The sequence below is a fragment of the Urocitellus parryii genome, chromosome 8, assembly GCF_045843805.1.
Source record: "Urocitellus parryii isolate mUroPar1 chromosome 8, mUroPar1.hap1, whole genome shotgun sequence".
NCBI lineage: Eukaryota > Metazoa > Chordata > Mammalia > Rodentia > Sciuridae > Urocitellus > Urocitellus parryii.
This window is the reverse complement of record NC_135538.1, coordinates 12,434,006-12,456,938: the sequence shown is the minus strand read 5'-3', so window position 1 is coordinate 12,456,938 and position 22,933 is coordinate 12,434,006. Positions and strand designations below refer to the sequence as shown.

Here is a 22,933-nt window from a genome sequence, read left to right as displayed (position 1 = left end):
AATGCCCCTTTCTGATAAGACTGGAAAAGATGCCAAAGGTAGAAGACAGGATAGGAGAGGTGCAAGAAGACGGAAAGAGCAAACTACATCAGGAGCTCTCATGGGAGGGCACTTGACTAAGAGGCTGAGGACCAGAGTCAGAGCCAGCTCTGCCCAGAGCCCTGGGCGGGTCACACAGACTCTCCAGGCTGTTCCCTCCTTAGGAGACAAGCACTGTGAGCAGGGGACTGCTCTATTTCTGCCAGTTATCAAATCTCTGGGACGTAAACTACATCAGGGTTCAATCCCAAGTTTAAGACGTCTCAGAGAGTTCACTTCCAGGGTGCTACATGAGCAAGGAGATTCTGGTCCACCATGATGCCTTCAATGTCATCCGGTGAGACTCCTTCACCATCTGTTCTTCTCTTTACAAGGTCAAAACCTTGACATTTGACCTTGCCAGCCCCAGGTGGGGGCACACTTTTCTCTCCACTGCACACTCAGTTATCAACGACATTCTCTGCCAAGACTTCATGGGGGTTTGAAAACCCATCTGCTCCACAAAATGCAATGCCAGGAAGCAAGAGGTTAAAGATTTCTCTGAGTGTCCAGGGTGCCAACCCATGATGCTCAAAATTCTCAGACATCTAAGCGTTGCCTTCACTCACTTCCAAATCACCACATCACCTGGTGGACTTAAAAACAGTTATTATCCCAGCTCAGGGTTTTGTGGAGGGTAAGAGACGACTTACTGCTTTTTCTTGCATTCAGATGCTCTTTCCACGGTGAAATCGGGCAGGTTCACAAATCCATCAGCTCTCTCTGCCTGAAACAAACACATGCCACAAACAGAAATAGATACATCAGCCGGAGGGATTCATCTACTGAGATCACCTACACGGAATAGAGATCATTTAAATGAAGTGAGGTAGAATCCAATGGACCTCCTCAAACCCAGCATTAATTAACTATGAGCTTATCCCAGATACACTGTTCATAAGGAAATTAATTTCTCATCATTAGTCACCCAGAATCATTTTGTGACAGGAACTGTGACATGCTCAGGGATGGTCAATGTGTGTCAGGCGCAGAGACTCCCTGTCTTGGGGGAGCCCACAAAGCCCACCACCAGAGTCCTACTTCCTGCTGGGCATAGGCACCCTCAGCCTACCATTAGCACCCTGACTTTGGAGTTAGCACATCTACATTCCTCCCATGGATCTATCTCTAGGTGGTTGTTATGGCTTTAATGAGCCCAGATAAATAAAACACTTAGCAGACAAACAAACATTATTCCCTCTCTGGAGACTGAAAGCAGTGTTTGGAGAATAAAGCCCAGAGCCACATCCTGCAGAATCTCAGTTCCATAATCGATTCCTATAAAAGAAAGATTTCAGGGGGGAAATGATGGTTCTGAGGACATAGCATCAATGTTGCTGTAAATCATCAAAAATTTCACAGGACATGTAATTATGCTACCTCTCTATGAATTCATTAATCTATATTTTGTGAAGAACTATTTAACTGAGCCACAAGGAAGCCAGACTGTCATAAATGAATGCAAATCTCTTTTTATCTACACTGATGTCTCTGAGTGGAGAAATTCAGTCCATAAGATTAAACATGGATGAGTCAGTGGTTATGGGACTATGAGTAAAAGTTGATTTGGAAAATACTACCTTAATTTTAAAAGTCAGCTAGCTATTCAATTAGTGCCATGGGTGCTCTCAGTTCACCTCCTTGTTCATCTCTTTTTCTTACTAACAACTAGAGGGCAACTTGCACTCTTTTCTTCAGAAACATTAAACTATGAGACATTCAACCTTATTCCCATCATCTGTCTCCTTTACGACTTAGTTTATTCCATTCTTCACCTACAATGGCTTCTTCTTATAAAAATAAAAACTCAATTTTAATGAGTACATCTTCCTTTAAATATATATACATGTGCCTATACTGAATGAATATATATTCAAATATATATATATATGTTTGCATATATTTGCACCTTATCTCTTGATGGGCTGCTTAATTACCACATGGTGGTTTCACCAATCCTGTCTGAAAGGGAATAATAAAGTATGCAAAGAGCTTAGACTGTTTAAGTCACTTTTGTACAATTCACAATGCCTCTTGTGGATTCTCCACTAGCAGTATATAAAAATGTAGTCCTGAAAAACTGGTTTGTTCTATCAATTCGAGTTCTAGAGATACGCTCAAAGGAAGCAAAAATGGGGATTCAAATAAATGAACAGACATGTGTGGTCATGGGAATGATATTCACAACCAGCCAGTGCTCATCAATAGATGATGGATAAACAAGTCAAACTATATCCATATAAAAGAATATTATTCAACCCGTGAAAAATAATTAAGTACCAATAAATGCCACATAAATGAACCTTGAATATATTATGTTAGGTAAAAGAAATCAGACACAGAATGTACCAGATTACATGATTCCATGTATTTGGAATAGGAAATTCATAAAGACAGAGTACAGCTTGATAGTTCCCAGGCACTGGGGCAGTGAGGTATGGGGAGCAACTGCTAAAAGACTATGGATTCTCCTTTTTGTGTGATTTAAAATAGTTTGGAACTAGATAGAGGAGGTGGTTCCACACCATTGTGAATGCACTGAATCATTTACTTTAAAATAGTAATCGTATATGATTTCCTTCTCAATGAAAAAAAAATCAATGCTAATGTATTCTTATGAAAAATTCCCATAACTGATTTAGAATGAAAAAATTATTTATCCTCACCATTTGTTTTGACTTCCTCTCCCATTCAATACTATGCTCATTGTTAAAAAAAAAAAAAAAAAACTATAGAAACTATGGACCTCAATGCTTTCCAAGTCACTGAGTCCCATCCACCACTTTGGCTCCTACTGAACTCTGAGACCTGACACTATAGCCCGTCCCCTCCCTCTGCAATGCCCTGCCACCTTGGCTTTTCTGACAACATATTACCACTGCCTCCTTTTGCTCGAAATAGATCTTTCCTTTCTCACTTCCATGCCTATTTTTAAATCTCAAGGTTCCCCAGGGTTCGCTCCACACACCTGTACTCTTCTTGTTCCAGTGCTCCCTGGGGTGGGCAGTGCTCCCTGGGGTGATCAGTGCTCCCCCGTGCCTTCAGGTATCATCACTGTACACACATATCCAAAATCTTGTCTTCAAATTCAATTCAGCCCTTGGCGCTCCTGTCTCAGATTTCCACTGCCTGGTCACGTGGATATTCCATGAGCCCCCCAAGAGTGACCAATCCAAAACCAAAGCCATCGTGCTATTCCACAAAACACCCACCGCTCTTTCTCCTGTGCTCTCTTACTCAGTGAGCAACACCACTTCCGTCCAGACGCAAGAGAGAGAAGGAAATCTGGGAGACATTCACGATTCTTCCAACCAGACCAGCTCTGGTCTGAATACTGCTGGTCCCCACCAACACTCACGTTAAAGCTCAATCCCCATGGTGGAATGGTCGGAGGTGACTAGGTCATTAACAGAAATTAACATTTTTTTTATGGGAGTGATGCTCATTTTCTTGGAACTGGACAGGTGGATGCGAGAGTGAGCTGTTAAAAAGGAAAGCCAGCCTGCAGGCTTGACCCCTTTAGCACCCACACATCCCCTTTCCACTTTTCTGCCGTGAATTGAGTAGCCAGTGGCCCTCACCAGGAGCTGAACAGATGCCAGCACCATTCTCTTGTACCTCCAGTTCTGACCAAACCTCTTTTCTTCATGCATTCCCCGGCCTCTGGAAGTTTGTTATAGAAATTGGACTAAGGCAATTCACTTCTCAGAATCCAGGTATGAAAAAAACAGTATTCCATTGCTTCAAACAACACAAATCTGAATCATTGCTTTCTCTGTCACAGATTGTTAATCAATCTACTACCTCCTACCTCCCTCAGATCACCATTAACTTTTTCTTGAATTACTGCAAAAGTCTCCTATTCTTCTTCCTAATTCTCTTCTCCTATTCAATTTGGTGTCCAAATCACAGTCACAGGGAATCTATACCATGAACATTTTTTTTTTTTTTTTGGTACTGGGGATTGAACTCAGGAGCACTCAGCGGCTGAGCCCCATCCCCCTATTTTGTATTTTACTTAAAGACAGGGTCTCACTGGGTTGCTGAGTGCCTTGAACACGTGATCCTCTTGCCTCAATCTCCAGAGCCGCTGGGATTGCAGGCATGTGCCACCGTTCCCGGCTCACCTCATGAACATTCTTCACGTCACTTCTCTAATTAAAACTCTGCATGGTTCCCAATTTCCCTCAGATAAAGTCTGTCTTAGCAGAGGCCTTTTATGTTAATCCCTTATTGTTCTACAATTTCATCTTCTCCAATGTTCCTACCCTCGTTCATCAAAAGCAAACAGAAAAAATAAAACAAACGAACCACAATACTTCCATGGAGCTGAATTAGAAGTGACACCCAAGTTGTGGCATGATCAGTCTCTGAACAATTTTTCTTCCGTACAACAAGCCCATCTCAAATGACAATTTCGATCCAAAATGAAACATACGTGTATATGCTCTTGCCGATATTTTTATTCATTTAAAAATAAACCAGTGTAAAAGACTTGCATATCTTCATTTGGGTGGATTCCTTTTCTGCATTATTGAAATGGCTTAATTTTTTTCAAACAGGACCCCAAATAAATTTGAGTGAAGCCCCTTTTGTGTTTCCCAGTGAATCCTCCCTTTTATAAGCAGAGGCTTCTCTCTCTCTCTCTCTCTCTCTCTCTCTCTCTCTCTCTCTCTCTCAGACATTTGAGCTGTATTCCAAGTCACAGACAACTGTGTCAAAAATGGTCCTTGCTTATTTGACTTGAAAAACAAAAAAAAGGCTTAGAAATGACAAGCACGGTGGGTAAATCTTGAGGGAATGACAGTTTTCTTCTCTTCCTCCTCCTTTTCCTCCTCCTACCCCTTTCAGATCCCTTGTTGCCTGTTATATTAACTAAAATAACTTGCTTGAATGGTATCCTTTTAATGATTCCTACCTTTCTAAAGAGTTACTTGACAGTTATGCATCGGTGCCCACAAACTTCCCTCTGAATTATAACACAATGCAGTCTGTTTTCTCACCAAAACTACCAAACCATCCTCTGGCCCGTGTGCGAACTTGTCTCACCAAATCTAGTCCTAATTCTGAAGCGACACCACATCTCTCACTTGGTGTTACGATGCTCTCTGCTGATATAATGACCACAGAGGCCTCCCTACCTCTTTCCCCAGCATCTCTGATTTTGTTCACCTTGGTAGAACGACACTAGCAGTTGCTGTCCTTAGGAAGCATTAATTCTCACTGTTATCAGAATTGCTCATGTTAAAATGATGGGGGTATGGAATAAGGTGCTGATAACCTCTCTCATGTCATGAATCACCAATATTTATATCTCCTCTAAACATTCTGCTCTCATTTACCTACGGGGCTTTACACACTCACGGATTCAACAAATATGGATCCAGTGCCCTCTTCATACCAGGTACTGTGCCAACATATGGAATATATTAGTGGACAAACCAGAGACCCCTGCTCTCAGGGAAAGAGACCATCAGCTCAACATGTAAACACATAAATTACATGGCACCTGGTAGACAGTAATTCCTATGGGGAAAAAAGTGAATTTGGTCAGTGTAAAGGAGTTGTAGAGTGTGTGCAGGGCAGGGGCCTGCTTCAGCCTGGGCCACATGACCCTCTCCTCACTCTGATAAGTTTCCAAGACTCAACATAGGTGGGACCTTCTTCAAATCCTTTGTCCTGCTCCCCGCAGCCTAGAATAGGTGCCCTCCTGGGTCCCTGCACCACAGATGGATTTTCCCTACAGTACTGCTCTCCCTGAATTATTTGCTTCTCCAATAGAGTGTGGGTGCCTTGAAAGAAATAATTGTGTCATTTATACTTCTTTTTTACACATAAGATAGGTGTTCAATACTTGTAGAATACAGGAGTTTTATGAGTGATCAAGCCTTAGGGACAATTATCTTTTTCCTTTGACAATAAAGAAAGTGTTAAAATGAGCAACAGAAGACACTTTGGAAAATAGTTCAGCAGTTTCTAAAAAATATAAACATATAATTACCGCACACCCAGCAATTCCACTCCCAGGTATCTACCCAAGAGAAATGAAAGTGCGTGCCCACGCAAAAATTTGTGTGTAAATATTTATAGCGGTGCTATTCATCAACTGATAAACAGTGTGATGTGTTCATACAATCAAGCACTGTTTAATGACAGGAAGGAGCAAACAATGATCACATGCTGTACCTTATTGTTCTAAGTGAAGGCATGAGGGACCACACGGTACCCTATGACTTCATGTGCATGAAATCTATAAAGACAGAAATCAGGAGAACAAGTTCCTGGGTGGAAAATGGGATTAACTGAAATGGGCATGAGGGATCTTACGGGTATGATGAAAATGAGCTAAAATTGATTTATTATAATGATTTTATCATTCAGTAAAATTGCCAAAACTATCACACTATAAATTTAAATAGAGTAGATTTTCATGACACACAAAACATACCTCAAGGAAGCTGTTTTTTAAAAAACCTGAAATGCAAGAAAATTTGGGAAAATAAAAACAAGTGAATAAGATCCCTCTTTCTGGGCTCTCAGTGATACTTGGAAAAAGGCAAAATAAGATGTCTTTGCCCTCTTCTCGCTGAATATGATTGGTTTGAACTTTCACACACCAGTGAGTCAATATTCCTGATATTCAATAGTTTTAGCTTAACTAGGTTTCAAGTTTGGGCTACAGGAATTTGAGACATAAATATTTCATACGAAATTTGTCGCACTTCAGACATTTTTTAAAATTAACTAAAATGGGACATCAAATTTTAATATTTAAATAGCAGAATCAGAGACTTTCTACAGCAGTGAAATACTTTGTATTTTTATAAGGGTGGATACATGTCATTATATATTTGTCAAACCCACAATGTTCACCAAGCGTGAACCCCAATGTCACTATACATTCTGGGTGATAATGACAGGTCAAGGTAGGTTGTCAATTGTAACAAATGCAGCATTCTGGTGGGGATAGTGAATATGGGGCTTAGCCTACGTAGAGGCAGGGAGGAAATAGGGAATTTCTCAATCTTCTGCTCAATTTTACTATAATCCTAAAATGCTCTGAAAATAAAGCATTTTAGAAAGTAGTAAAATAGGACATTAGATTTTAATATTTATGTCCATTGCTATGATAAACATTGACTTTTACAAACCACAAGTACCTTGCAAGACAGGCAGATTACTTCTTGAGCATCTACGTAAGTCAGAAAGGGAGTCAGGCTAATAGAGAGAAACACGTGATCCGTACCCCAGAAACTTCACAAGTCAAAGACGATCAAACCGGAATTCAAAAAAAAGGAATTGTCACATAGGACATTTACTAGGGGCTCCATGGCTAAAAATCAAAAGTATTGTCATCTTTCTAATTTCAATGGAACCATATCTTCTTGATTCTAAGAAACCTAATTTTCCTACAATTGATAATTCTGAAATCAGGAGGTACCTTAGGAATCTATATTCACTACAGTGTTTCCCCTGTAAATTTTGTAGTTATATAAAATTTAGGCCTAAAAAGGGATTCTAAATTTTGAGGAAAAATTAGCCCAAGAAAATAAAATAAGATTTTTTTTTTTTGTAAAAATCTTTTGTGTTTATAAGTGATTCAAAATTCTTGGCATCATTTTAAATCCATTGAAGTTCCCCAATGAATATCAGAATCAGGAGAAACTGCAAAAGTCCTTTTCTCCAATAAACCCTGTGTTCTCTCAGTTCTGCCCGGCTTCGCCCTCCTCAATGGAAACAAGTCCACACGCCAAGCAGAGCTGCCCATTCCCACCCCTACCTTGGAACGGTTGTCACTGAATTCTCATGGTACACACAGACTTGTGACCACGAGAGAAACCTGAACCATGTTTTCTAAAACATGAGCTAAAGGAAACTAAGACTTAAGAAGAGATAAGAGAGGTCCCAGCTCCGCAGGGGGACAGACATCTCTGTGCAGTGTTGGTAGCAGTGCGCAAGGAAGCCACATTAGAAGGAAACCAGCAGTAACAGCGAAACTTCACCCTTGGCCCAGAAATCCACTTCCAAGACCTGTCCTCAGCGTGTCCTTGAGAATATGTGTCACGCCTCCGCACTGAAGCTTCATTTGTATTTACAAAAGATCCAGATGAGTGCACACTGCCTGGAGGCAGTTGAATAGGCTGTGGAATCCACACACAAGGCTTAACCAGGAAAAATATCATATACAGAGAGGGGCTCTCTAGGACACAGGAGGAGGAGAGGCAAGTGGGTGAATATTTTATGGAAGAAGAGAACAGTGTGTCATTTGACATGCACACGTGTCTGTATTTACAAAAGCCAACAATGAAAAACATAAGCCCAAGACAAATAGGAAGAAAGAGAGGAAAAAGGTAGAGGAACAGAGACAAAAGCAAGACTTATGTGGCTGAAACTTGTTAGATAGCCTTGAATTTGGAATTGGGTAAATGGTTGATTTTTTAAAAAAAAAAAAAAAATCAGAAAAAAGAAGCAGTTCCCCAAATTGAAAACAAAGAAATTAACGGAATGTAAACATGGTGTCCCGCCCCCTACGAATAAGAATGATTCCAAGAGACCTGAGAGCACAGAATTTTGATCATTCACAGTTAGTGGGATATTGTCTAAGAACTTCCAGGAAGGACAACGCTCTCATCACGTTTAGGATAGTTTGGTCGTGTTTTCTCTGCACAGCCTCCAAAGCCTTCCTCCTCCTCTCCTACAGTAAAGTCCATCATAGTGCTTGGTTCTCATAAGCCAGTCACCTCCCTCTTCCTTTCAGAAAAGGAAGGACAAGGACCAGAACAGCAAGTCCATCTCCCTTCACCTAGTGTCACTCTGCCTGCAGAGAGCTGTGCTGTCACCAGCACTACATGGGAAGCAAGGGGGAAAAGAACTTTTTTTCTTCTAGATAGTAGAAGTCGGCCTGGCATTGGGAACACCTGGTATCCTTCTAAGAAGTAAAATAATCCTGAGTAACATCAAATAAGAGCTAGCCTTAACTGAGCATTCAACATAAACCAGAGAGGTTCTAAGCACAGCCTTTGGAGAAACACTAATCCTATTCCCAGTGTGGGAAATCATGGAACGGATGGGTTTTTAACCTAGAGCAACAAACCAACCTAGTAATCAGATGGGAAAAGTGCATATTAATAAAATTATAGAAGTCAGACCAGGCCCCAGTAACTAACTAATTCTACACATGAGACTAAAGAAATTCTTCAGTCTCAGCCAAGAACTGTGATAGGAGGATAAAAGAATCTGTGGTCAATGCTTGGCACAGGAAATAGAACCATGACTTTGGAGTCAGAATATCTCAATGCCAGTCACTTACAGTGTGATCTCAGGCAGAACACTTCACCTCTCTGAGTCAGTGTCCTCACAGTGAAAAAGCAGATATAAATAGCTTCTCAAAGCTAAATTGAAAAACATGAATGTGTTTAATACCGTAAATCTGTTAAAGCCATTAAAAAAGAGTTTGTTATCATTAATCCATAGGAAATAAGAGGAAGAAAAAGAAAACAAAAGAGAAGGAACAATTCAGAAAAAGAAAGGTGATGTTAAATAAGCCTTCTGACTCAGTCCATTGTCACTAAACAGCTCTTCCTGTGCAGAACTGCGTCTGCAACTCAGCTCTCCTTTGTCATCTTTGCATCAGATTAACGGTTGGAAAAAATTCAAATTCTTTGGAGAATAACAATGCTTACAAGCTTGCTAAATTCTTCACACATTACTCGGGACATATTTTTAATACAACACTATTGCACTGGAGTTTATCTAACAAGACACAATGAACATAATTTTGATCCTCAGAGACTTTCCTTTTACAAATGCATAAACATAGATATTCTCCATAGAAAACATTTGATAAATGTTTTTGGCTAATAAACAGAAAGGCCCAATTTCCTATAGATCCCAAAGACAGGGTATTAATTATGAAAATGGACCCAAATTGCTGCTGATGAGGATGTGCAGACTCCAGCAAGGGAGAGAGGGAAAGGGCTCTGAAGCATGCAGGTGCTGCTGGGGACCCAATCAGGTCCCCTGGTCCTTGCCACCCAGGTCCCCTGGCCAGGCTTCCCACTGCTGGCACCTGCACCCCTTTGAGGGAAGGCTTCTCTGGCTGCCCACGTCCCACCTTCCCCCATGCAGAGGTGCTCAGGGTGAGCTCTCCACTAATGACTGATGGGACCTGGGGTATAAATTCCCCAGCTCTTGCCTCTCACAAGCTGTCCGAGTTCCCAACATGAGTAAGCATCAGTCACCCTCAGAGCCTACTAGTTTCCTTCCCACCCTCTCTCTTGACTGTCTTTTTTTCCTGCAGATACAGTCAGCCTGACAGATTTGTGGGTTCCATATACAACCATGAACCAACCATGGATCAAAAACATTCAGGAAAAAAATGGTATCTGTACTAAACATTTGCAAATTTTTCCTTTTCATTATTCCCTCAACAATACAGTACAAACACTATTTACACAGCATTTACATTATTTTGTTATCAGTGATCTAGACATGACATAGGGGAGGATGTGTAAGCAAATACGACACTATTATATATGAGGGCTTGAAGATTCAAGGATGGTAGAGTTCCAGGACATCCTGGAAAAGTCTTCTGCATATCCCACAGGATGACTCTATTTTCAAGATGTCTTCCCAAATCAACTACATGCACCCAAATCCTCTTCAGGGTCTGCTTCTGGGAAATCTAAACCAGGAAGCCAACCCCACAGCAGAATAAATAACACACCTGCTCTCCGTTATGACCCTTCTGTAATATCTCCTCCTAAAATTACCCAAGGACATGACTCCCTCATTATCGCATTAGGTCCTGATAAGTGGTGACCAAGAGGGAGCTGGCATGTTCTTCTGTGATTGGCAATTCAGCTCTCCTGACTCACTTAGCTTCTTCAATTCTCTCCCTATAGAATCATAACTGAAATTGTGTTACTTCCAGGTAGTCAGAAATTCGAAGGTAGTCATTACTTCTAGAAATGTCATTTTCAAAATCAATTAAGGTGGACATTTCACAATTTAAAAGAACTGTGTGTGAGTGTTCTCCATAGTGTGAAGTGCTCAGCATAGCACACATGCTACCCCTCCGAGCTTCTGCTACCACCTGCTCTCTTAGAAACTGTTAACCCCAGAAATGTGAACATCTCCACCTACATATGCTGGTCTCTTCAAGAGTCAAAAAGTAAAGAAAAGAGAGAAACAAAAAGTAGAGGTAATACATAAAAAGAGCAAGTGTCAAGTGAATTCAAAGACATTTGCTTAAATCTCACTATTACAGAATAAATTATATATCCACCTAATAAATCACATCTATCATCCACAATTAGAACAAGATCAGGAAGAATGAATAAAGAAACGCCATTTAAGAAACTTTAAAATTTGTACATTCCCTTTCAATATTAGAGATTAATGAGGAATAAAAACTAGGGTTAATTCTTTTTAAAATCACAATGAGGATATACACATCTTGCCTTCACGCAAAGTATATTAATCTTCAAATTCTTCAAGAACTTTCAGATCTCTTCACAAGATGCTTTAGCAAAGTTCACAAATCCATCTCTAAATCCATGCCCACTTCCATATCCATCAAACCCTCTTCCATAGTTACTTTCTGGTTCTGGTCCAAAAAATTTCCACCACCACCACAGGGGGAATCCGCAAAATAACGGTTGCCTCCTTTTTCATTCCTAGAGCTTTGGACTTTTTGCATTTCTTCTCTAGACAAAGTCTTTCTTACTTCTGCATTGTGATCATTTGAAATACAATTTTATCCACCGGATCATGGTCATTAAATGTAACAAAGCCAAAGTTTCTTTTCTTTCCAGACTGCTTATCAATAATTTATCTCAATGGTATCAATTTTTCCATATCCTTCAAATTAATCTCTAAGGTGGTATTCCTCAGCATCTTCTTTAATTCTACCAACAAATAGCTCCTTCGTAGTCACCTGGAGGTGGCAATGTTGCAGGTGGCCCTGATTATGGAAGAGGAAAAGGAGGATATGGTGGAGGGGGACCTGGATATGGCAACCAGGGTGGTCTGGACAACAATGGAGGAGGACATTATGGAAGTGGAAATTGTGCTGATTTGGGAATTATAACCAGCAACCTTCTAACTGTGGTCCAATGAAGAGTGGAAACTTTGGTGGTAGCAGGAACATGGGGGGACCATATTGTGGAGAAAATTATGGTGCAGGAGACAATGGGGGAAGTGGAGGTTATGGTGGGAGGAGCAGCTACTGAGCTTCATCCTCCTTGCCATTGGTTTCACTGTATAAATAAGAGAGGATGAGAGCCCAGAGGTAACAGAATAGTTTCAGATCATCAAAATAACAATATTAAGGGAACTGTTATCAGTTATACACAAACAGGCAGTGATATGCCAGAAGACACCAAAGCAGATGCAGAGAGCCATTTTGTGAATGGATTGTATTATTAAATAATATTACCTTACTGTGGATGAAAGATTATAAGAAAAAAAATGCTTTTGAAACAGTGTCTTGGCTTTTTAATTGTTGTCTCTTTCTAGTGATCTTTGTAACAGTGTAGAAGCACTCCTTCTTTGATAACGCTAAATTTGTAAGTTTCAAGTGACATGTGAAATCTTTTTCAAGGTTTTTCTCAAAGTTTTGAAAAGCTATTAGCCAGGATCATGTCTTATGTAATAAGACATAACATTTTTCCTTTAAAAAATTTATAGTGCATATGCAGAGCTATAAAGCTGTTGTATATTTAGGATTTAATAAAATAATTCTAAAGGGAAAAAATCATCTACTCAACAACAAATCCAATTCAAAGATGGGGAAAAGGTATTTCTCCAAAGAGGATATACAAATGGCCAATTAGCACTTGGGAAAGATGTTCATGGCACTCATCATGAAGGAAATGCCATCCAAAACTGCAGTGAGATATCACTTTGGACTCATTAGATGGCTATTATCAAAAGTAAATAACCAGATAAGTAGGTGTTGGTGAGGACATGGAGAAACTGGAGCTCCTGGCACTGTTGGTGAAATGTAGAGTAGCTACTGTGGAAAACAGTCTGGCAGTTCCTAAAAAAAACTGAAAGCAGAATCACCATGTGATCCTGCAATTTCACTTCTGAGTGTATACCCAAAAGAACTGAAAGCAGAGTCTCAGAGAAATGTCTGTCTGTCCATCTTCACAGAGGCATTATTGACAAAAATCAAAGGGGAAAGAAAGCAACTGATACGTGTGGATAAACAAAATGTGCAATATGCTACCAGGAATAGCATTCAGCCTTCCAAAAAAAGGAAATTCTGACACAGGCTACAAAGTGGATGAACCTTGAGGACACTCCACTAGGTGAAATAAGCCAGTCACAGAATGACAAATGCTATATGATTATATTTACGTGAGGGACCTGGAGCAATCAACTCCTAGAGACAGAAAGCAGAAATGTAGTTGTCAGGAAAGGGGAGGAGAAGGAATGTTAAGTCGCTGTTTAATAGGTACAGAGTTTGAGCTTTGCAAGATGAAGAGTCCTAGAGATGGGTGTCTGGAGATGGTTGCACAGCAACATAAACATGCTCAATGCCACTCAACTGTACCCTTAAGAAAGGTGAATATGACAGAGGACACAGAGACTAACCCACAAAATTACAATTTTCTTATATTAGACAAAGGCGCCAAAAACATACATTGGAGAAAAGATAGCCTCTTTATCAAATGGTGCTGGGAAAACAGGAAATCCATATGCAACAAAATGAAATTAAACCCCTGTCTCTTACCATTCGCAAACTCAACTCAAAGTGGATCAAGGACCTAGGAACTAAACCCTGTGTCTAATAGAAGAAAAAGTAGGCCCTCCTTCATGGGGGATTAGGCTCCATCATGAGGGATTAGACCGCAACTTCCTTAATAAGACTCCTATAGTGTAAGAATTAAAACCAAGAATCAATAAATGGGATGGACTCAAACTAAAAAAGTTTCTTCTCAGCAAAAGAAACAATCTGTGAGGTAAACAGAGATTCTACATCTTGGGAGCAAATCTTTACCCCTCACACATCGGATAGAGCACTAGTCTCTAGGGTATATAAAGAACTCAAAAAGCTAAACACCAAAAAACAACCCAATCAATAGATGGGCCAAAGATCTGAAGAGACACTTCTCAGAAGAGGATATTCAACTAATCAGCAAATATATGAAACAATGTTCATCATCTCTAGCAATTAGAGAAAGGATGCAAATCAAAACTACTCTAAGATTTCATCTCACTCCAGTCAGAATGGCAGCTATTATGAAGACAGACAACAATAAGTGTTGGTGAGGATGTGGGGGGAAAAGGTACACACACCCCCATACACTGCTGGTGGGACTGCAAACTGGTGCAGCCAATATGGAAAGCAGTATGGAGATTCCTTGGAAAATTGGGAATGGAATCACCATTCAACCCAGCTATCCCACTCCTCAGTCTTACTCAAAGGACTTAAAAACAGCATACTACAGGGACACAGCCACATCAATGTTTATAGCAGCACAATTCACAATAGCTAAACTATGGAACCAACCTAGATGCCCTTCAGTTGATGAATGGCATTTATACATAATGGAATTTTACTCAGCAATAAAAGAGAATAAAATCATGGCATGTGCAGGTAAATGGATGGAGTTAGAGAAGATAATGCTAAGTGAAGTTAGCCAATACCAAAAAAACAAATGCCAAATGTTTTCTCTAATATAAGTGGGCTGATTCATAGTGGGGTAGAAAGGGAGAGCATGGGAGGAATAGATGAACTCTAGATAGGGCAGAGGGGTGGGAGGGGAAGGAGGGGCCATGAGGTTAGAAATGATAGTGGAATGTGATGGTCATCATTATCCAAAGTACATGTATGAAGACACTAATTGGTGTGAATATACTTTGTATACAACCAGAAATATGAAAAACTGTGCTCTATATGTATAATAAGAATTGTGATGCATTCCACTGTCATATATAAATTTGAAAAAAAATAATTAAAAAATTAAATTAAAAAAGAATGGCGGGTATGATAAACTTCATAGTGTGTGTATTTCATCCATGATTTTGAAACAAGAAACTTTTTAAAAACTGCACCTACTACCCTAAAGTCATTGGTGTCAGAAAAGGATGGAAGCATATCTGGCACAGGATGTTTTGTGAGATTCACAGTGGAAGAGTGTCAGCAGCTCACACGCCATTGGTGAGCACTGACCCTTTCCCAGGTGGCAGCACCTACTTACGCTTCTGTTTGGCAGATGAGGACACATCTGGCTGCAGGGTCAGGTTAAAACCTGTCCTGGTGCTGAGCCCCGGGGTAGCTTCCAACAGATACAGCATGCCATTTCCTCGTGTCTTTTTTGAAGACACTATTTCTAAAATGTTCCCCTAAATTCTGCACCCTTAAAAACATTCCATTAGTTTTTTGAAGTTTCCACTGCATAGCTTCCTTTGCAAATATTGTTGAAGCATGTTCTCTGGAAGACAGAACTCAGCAGTGGGATGACAGTGAGTTTCTCAGCTATCTGGTCCATAGAAGCATCTGCCCTGGCCCTTGAAAGCGTTCCCTCTGGTGGCGGGAGAGGGGGTGGCGGATAGTGGAGGTGGTAAGTCTTCAGATAGAGATTTCTCAGGGAAATCCTCAAATCAGACCAAAAGTTCAGCTCATCTCATGGGTCACTCCTCACTCCATGCTTGGGAAATGTGCTAACTCCTGAAATACCACCAAAAAATAACTCATGTATTATCTGCCCTCTTCCCCAGCAAGGGAAGCACTGTGTTGTAGAATACCCTGTGTCTTCCAGTCACCTCCGTGAATTATGGCTTACAGTCACCCTTTGCACGGGGTAGTAGGCCTATTTTTATTATCCCCAGCACAGGGTAGGCCACAGTCACCAAGGGAAACCATTTCTAGTGTCCTGAATTCCTTAGCACTTCTCTGCATCCTGAAATCACAATACTTATGCAAGCCTATTTCTTCTAAAGCCAACATAAAAGTGCTTCTCTTTGTATGCATTCCTTTGATGTTTTTATATTGCCTTTGTCTCCATTTGATCTTCTCAAAGCAGTTCTGAATTATATAAAGAGAGAGTTCTAGGTCAAAGTTTACTTATAAGAAAATGGATGCATAGAGTTATACCAGTGACCTAGCGATTCCCAACTTCAAGAGAAAAAGTGCAGAGCTCGAATCTGCACAACAGACAACCTCATACATGCTGGCAAAATCCACCTTCCTGCTTTCTTACTTAAAAGAGCAAAGAAATTATACAAAAGTGTACGTACACGTACTTATACGTCTGTGTCAATACTTTATGTATATGAATATTTGTAAACATTGACATTTATATATACACATTAGTATTTATACATTTACACATACATAAATTTAATACGTATCACTTCAGATTTAGGTTAGTGAGCTGTGTGTGTATTCACTTCCTGTTTGCTCTTTTAAAGGATTTTAGAATGGAAGGCAATTTTATTTTAAATTCTACAGAGAGACAAATAAATAAGTCTTGATCCATGAATCACCATTTTGAGGTCAACTGGTCACTCGCTGCTACTGGCGCATCCCATCTAGCCTGTCAATGTTTCTGCTTCTCATCTTCCTTTCTAACATGAATTCTAGGCTGGTGGACAGTTCGCTAATTTCATGTAATTGGTTTGAATTATTTTCACTGAACATTTTCAAACACTGGAATTTTTAAAGATACACTCAGAAACTGGTGATTGGCTAAGGCAATGAATATAGAGTTCAGATGAATTAGAAGCCTATTATTCTCCTTTTGATAGAAACATATCAAGGGACATGTCAGGGGCTCGATAATACTTTGATTAGATAATTTATATAACTAATTGATAGTTAAATAAAGTAGTAAGCAATTCCCTTTAAAAATTCTGCCGCCTACTGTATATGTATAACCTCTAGTCTTCAAATACAGTGCAAATCACAAAAAAAATATGTTTTCAGGTGTTTACACTGTAGTTGATAAAAGAAGAAAAATTAAATTTTGTTCTAACCTATGGCAAATTTACTCAGACAGGTTTCCAAAATGTATGCTAATACATGATTATGGATAAAAGGCACAGAAGACTAAAAGCCTCTTTCTCAGGGAGAATTAAACCATTTTTCCCCCCACCCCCTTCAGTTCAAAGAAAGGCACTGTATACTGAAATTTTCAGGATAGTCATCTCATGAATAGAGAGATTCTGGTTTTCAAATAACATTTTTCAACAAGGGTAAATTCTGCCCAATCTAAAAATGGATAAGAGCTTTGCTATAAAGATTCTCATAAACTTGGTTCCAAGGAAAATACTTTCCAAATCTAAGATCTTCTGCATGTGCAGCTGGTGACACAGACGCAGTCACTTGACTCCACAGACACACGGAGCCATCCAGACAAGAAGAAACAATCACATCTGCACAGGCAGATTGGATTCTCAAAGAACTGAAAAGCCTGCATACTGTGCACTAAACCAGCTACGCACCCACAAACCTCATCGGGTTCCCACAAACGTTCATGAAATGGTCAGGTGATGCGCCCAGGGGCTCCCGGGCTCCCTTAAATTGTTGCTACAACAGCTCAAGTGGCATCAATAAATAGTTACTTTATTATAAAATGCAGGTGTCTAGTAATTTTATACAAATAAATAATGGACAAAATGGAAATAAACCAAATAAACAATACAAATGAATTAAAATGAAATTCTGTATTTTAGCCCCAAACTCTTCCTTCCTCAATCTTCATATGATTTTCCCAGCCTCCCTGGGCTCCAAAACTTGGCAATCATTTGGTCTCACTTTAGCCTCAATTTTTTTGTCCTATGTCTAAGTACTCTCCATATGTTGCTCTTTCTTATTAGCAAACCGTGTCCCAAATTTTCACGATGGACACTCCAGTCTAGAAGCTTGTGTCTGAATGCCTGCATCTTCATCTTCATCTTCTCCTCACTGGTTTTCTCAAAGTCCCCTCATTCCCAAAGCCTGGCCACTACATTGTATTTTTCATGTGCCAATTTCACTTCCAGCTCTGGAATATGCAATGGCTCCCTACTGCCTGCTGGATAATATCCACGTTCCTACCCTGTGTGCAAAGACCCTCATTTACTGGCCCTGGGTCACGTCTCAGTGAGGAAGCCATGCAGTCTGGCTTGGGTGATGCAGGATCTTGGTGTTAATACCAGCTCTGCCGCCATTTACCTCTTATAAGGCTTTGAGCAAGTTCCTCCTTTCCCCTGGACTTCAGTAAACTCACTTGAAAAATGGAAATAATAAAAACCTACCTTTCTCAGTTATTATGAGAATTCAATATGATGCCTAACGCAGCGGGTTGGCACAGGTCCTTTACATTTTCGTTCCTTTATTCTCCATCACATCACATGGGGATGCCCATCCCCCTTCCCTCTACCTCTCAAAACTCCTAATAAGTGTGGATGAAACAGGAACAGCTGTGTGGGACCTATTGGGAAGTCTTGGGCCTTTCTAGCAAATCCCAAATTGAACCTTTCCCTCTATCTGTTTTTAAGAACAGAATTGGAAATCCCTTTCTTAGAAAATTATTTGCTTTCAAAAGTAGCCCTTGTTTGTGGGGTCCCATTTCTCACAATTCCCAGGAGCAATGCACAGGCTGATGATTCCTGATTCTCGCGCACGAAATCGACCAATTTTAGCCAAGTGCCTATTAAATGTAAGATACTGAGCAAGGTGCTGAGGATGTATCCATAGTTGCCCTACATAGATTATTATCAATTATGGAAAACAGCCAGGATGAGCGTGATTACAAAAATCACAGAGATGCTCAGGAAGCAGACAGAGAGAGACAGAATTCAGGTCAGAAGATTAGGTGAGTCCATGTAGAAGGAGCACTTTTTAAGCTAAAATTTAACTAATGAGGAGGAATCAGCTTGATGGAATTGGGCTGAAGAAAGATTTCAGGACATGGAGACCTGAGTTTTCTGAGCACAGAAAAAGCATGTGCGGAGTCTCAGTGGGAGCTGGTGCCCAGGAGAGAGGGATCCGAAGTCCTGTCTGGAAGCCTGGGGTCGTGGGAGGTGTGGGGAAGGAAGACAGGGACCCGCTGAAGAGAATCCCTTTGCTTCACAGGAAGTGAAGTTGCACTCTATCTTAAGGGCAAGGGGAGACCAGAGTATGGGTTTTAATTCCGGGATTTTAAGCAGCTGGGGTTTTCATGGCTGTTAAACATACATATGGCTTTTCGAGACTTGGCATGCAGTCTGTGTGCCGTATCACAATCTAAGCTCATAGAACATGAGGCAAAATATGCCAGGTGACCTTTCCCAGGGAAGTCTGGCTGGTGCAATTGGAAGCGGCACAGTGTGGGGAGAAGAAGGAACGCTCTGCCTTGGTCACTGGGTAACAATAACACCAAAACCCCTGGGAAGGGAGGGGGTAGTGTGGTCTCATCAGGCAATGTAGGGACCAAGGGGGACAAGCAAAGGGGTCCAGTGGGGTCAACCGTCACTTCACAGGAGAACTGGCCTAGATTTCACTTCTAGCCCTGTTCTTCCAGAACCCCACTGAAGGCAGGAACAGGTGCTCCTAATCATGTCCTCTGTCTGGTCCCCAGATGCAGCCAGGTTGGCAGGGCACGAGGATCACGGAGTAGGAATCAAGGGGCCTGAATGTGTTGCTGTTTTCTTCCACTGACTACTCATACGACTTAGGGCAATTTAAACAACTGCTCTGAGTCTCAATGTTCCCAACTTTCAAAAATGTGGACTAGTTACTGCCTGTGGGGTGTTTCTAACGACCAAATAAAAGCAAATATAAAGGTTCCTAGACTCTCTCTCTGCATGTAGCAGACATCCTGTTAAGAGGTGGCTCTTACTATGAGGCCAAGAAGCCACACACCACAGGGCTGGCCCTCCCCCAAGAATGAAAATATGGAAAACAGGAGAAGAGCTCGCTCTCCATTTAGGTGTCTTAGGAGCAACTCTGCTGAACCTGAGTTCTTCAAGAGGCAGAAAGTAAATAAATGTCTTGGCTTGGAGGCATGTGCTCGACTCTTATTTCACAGTTGATATTCACAATATGACTGCTAATTAAGTATTCATTGAGGGTTTCCCACAACACATATATAATTAAGATGTCAGGGAATATGTGTGTATGTGTGTGTGTGTGTGTGTGTGTGTGTGTGAGAGAGAGAGAGAGAGAGAGAGAGAGAGAGACAGAGAGAGGGGGAGAGAGAGAGAGAGAGAGAGAGAGAGAGAGAGAGAGAGAGAGAGAGAGAAAGGGAGGGTAATTCTCCTATGGAAGGGTCCTTCCATTGTAGACCATAATAATCTGCTACCTTCCTGGCCACCTATTGTCAAGCTTGTTCTCAAAATGATGTTGCTAATCTAACTCTATTTGAGGACATGATTGGCAACCTGAGTATTGCTTTTGGCATTTGCACAAAAACAAATCAGGACAGGTGCCCACATGGGTCTGCAGCTCTGACCTTCCCCTCTTTTTAGTCTAGTCTCAGCCAACGCTGCTGCCCCCTGAGGAAGACTGACATTCTGATACCTACAATATGAAAGGCTTGCTGCCTGGGGGTAACCCATTGCTCCTCTAAGGAAAGCATAAGCCAAAATGAGTCAAATCTCTAAACATGGGGGTTCAGAGGGACTTTCTTTAAAGTTTATGAAGACAGGGATAGATCCAGAACATATTTGCTGAATAATATGAGAAGATGAATTTACAGTTCCAATGAAGCTTTATTGCTTCCCATAGGTGCACTGTGCAGCATCAGTACCCCATTTATCCAACAGTCTCTGGAAGTTCCCCAGAGCTGTTAAAAGGTCAATCAGGAAGTCCTCTCATCTTATGAAAGATGCAGATGACCACCACTTGCCACAACCACCCAAGAGCAAGAACCTAAAAGAGTAAGAAACAAGAAAAAAAATTTTATGTTACCCTTAATTCCCGTGAATGAAGCTGTATTTGTGTAGGAAACCCCCCTCAGGTTAGGAGATAAGACCTCAGCCCCAGCTTTTCTTGAAGAAGAAAAGCTAAAACTATTCCATGCTAGACACGATGGGTCCCGAAGGGAAGAAGGAGACAGGAAAGAGAAAAGAGAGCATAGAAGTCTGTACACGCTACCAGAGGCTGTCTCTGGTAACCCCCTAAATCTTTGATAATTCATCAAATGCTTAAAGAAGTGGATTTTTGTAGGATTTGATGATGAGCTTTGTACCATGCTGTGCATGGAGTGAAATCAAAGAAATCATCCTGGAAAGAGGGGTGCAGAGAGAAGCCCAGCAAAGTGTGCTTACTCCAGGACACTGATGTTGAATCTGAGTCCAATTTAACCAATTCCTTGAAGGTGCCCAATTATCTGACTAATTCAAATTTTTGGCTAGTTTTTTTTTTTAATTTTATTTTTGTTTCTTTCTTGATTATGCAAATATATTTTGACTAGTGGCCAATGAAGGTAAATTTATCACCTAAAAAGCTGGCCCACAAACAATATACAGCACCTGTTTCCCATTTGTTAAGTTACATGCTCCATGACGCTATTGTTCAGAGAGATGGGCTTGCACATTTTAAAAGAATGGCAACACATAAATAGAATTTTTCTGACTTATGGAAAACCGATTGAGTACTTTTCCCTTAACTGGTTAAATGATACCCATTCTCACGTTTACAAAGAGACTGAGCTCCCTCGAGATCAGCAATGGACCTCACCAGGGTCAGTGGACAGAAGTCCTACCTGGAAGAGTCTACTGATTTGATATGTGACAACATCAGCATCTCTAAATGTTTCCAGCCATGAAAGATGAGCACACCCCCTAACAAGAACTTTCTTTCCTTCTCCTTGCAGCAGCAGAAAACCAGGCTGTGAAGCCAACCACCACTGTGTCTGCCTATTAAAGGATAAATTAGGTGACTACTGTATCCGGCATTGTCCACACATGAGTGGTTTAATGCCGTCACAGAACAGGAGACTCCAGTCGCCAACACAACACTGGCACGGAGGGCAGCAGTTCCAAACCAATGGATAGCAGAGGTCAGAGGGATGGGAGGGGAAACTAAGTAGAAATAGCTTCTCTGCTCCCAATCAGTTCCTACCCTCGATAGAGGGAAATGCTGAACCCTTTTTCAGCAGAGCCCTCAGCCATGTCCAGTTCCCATATAAAGTGATTTACATGGGCATGTAAATCCTGAGAATACCCGCATCTCTCATGGAACACTAACATTAACAGAACCCAAAAGCCTCCTTCGGCAAGGATATAAACTGGGATCCCCTCTTTCCTTCCTCCCCAACCAAGAAGTGGTCAAGCAGAATGGTTTTCTCCTCTGTAAAACACGACAAGATCACCTACGTTTTTCACTGCATCAGAAAGGGTTTCTGTAACTTATTAATTTGCTATGTTCCCGATCCCAGAAATCAAAATTGTTCATCCACCCGTGGGTAAAGAGGCCGGGGACGGAGGCCGGAGGACTCACCATTTGACTGCTGTACCAGTACAGCGAGGACCCCTTCAGCACCACCCAGGACTTTTTCCATTTGTTGCTTAGGAAAGTCCCCTTTTCCTTTTTCTTATACAGCCACCCTTGGCAGTCAGCGTGTCCCAGATCTTTACAGGATATCCTCCTCCGACTCATGGTGAAAAAACCTGCAACAATTGCACCGACAGGTAAGTCTTCCCCCCGATTTATGTGAGACCCTAAATCAACTTTTCGTGGTATACCTCCTAGAAGTTGGATTTTTTTTTAACCAAGATTTATGCAAAATAAATGCAAAGAAAAATCATTTGTATTATTTTTAAACATTCATCCGATGCCCAGAAGGCAGAAGACATGGGGCAAAGATGCCGTGAGACTAATAGGCAAGTAGTGCTCTAAGAATACTCTTCACCAAGAACAAGTTGAAAATTGAAC

General features: G+C 40.9%; 1 protein-coding gene across 1 annotated transcript in view; it reads left to right on the top strand.

Annotated features, from left to right (window-relative positions):
• The window catches only part of Oprm1 (opioid receptor mu 1), a 156,735-nt gene extending 134,042 nt beyond the window's left edge, over positions 1-22,693 (top strand). Inside the window, exon 4 of the mRNA XM_077801758.1 lies at positions 22,601-22,693. Within this exon, the coding sequence (XP_077657884.1) occupies positions 22,601-22,693 (93 nt within the window). The remainder of the gene's footprint in view (positions 1-22,600) is intronic.
• The last annotated feature ends 240 nt before the right edge of the window (positions 22,694-22,933 follow it).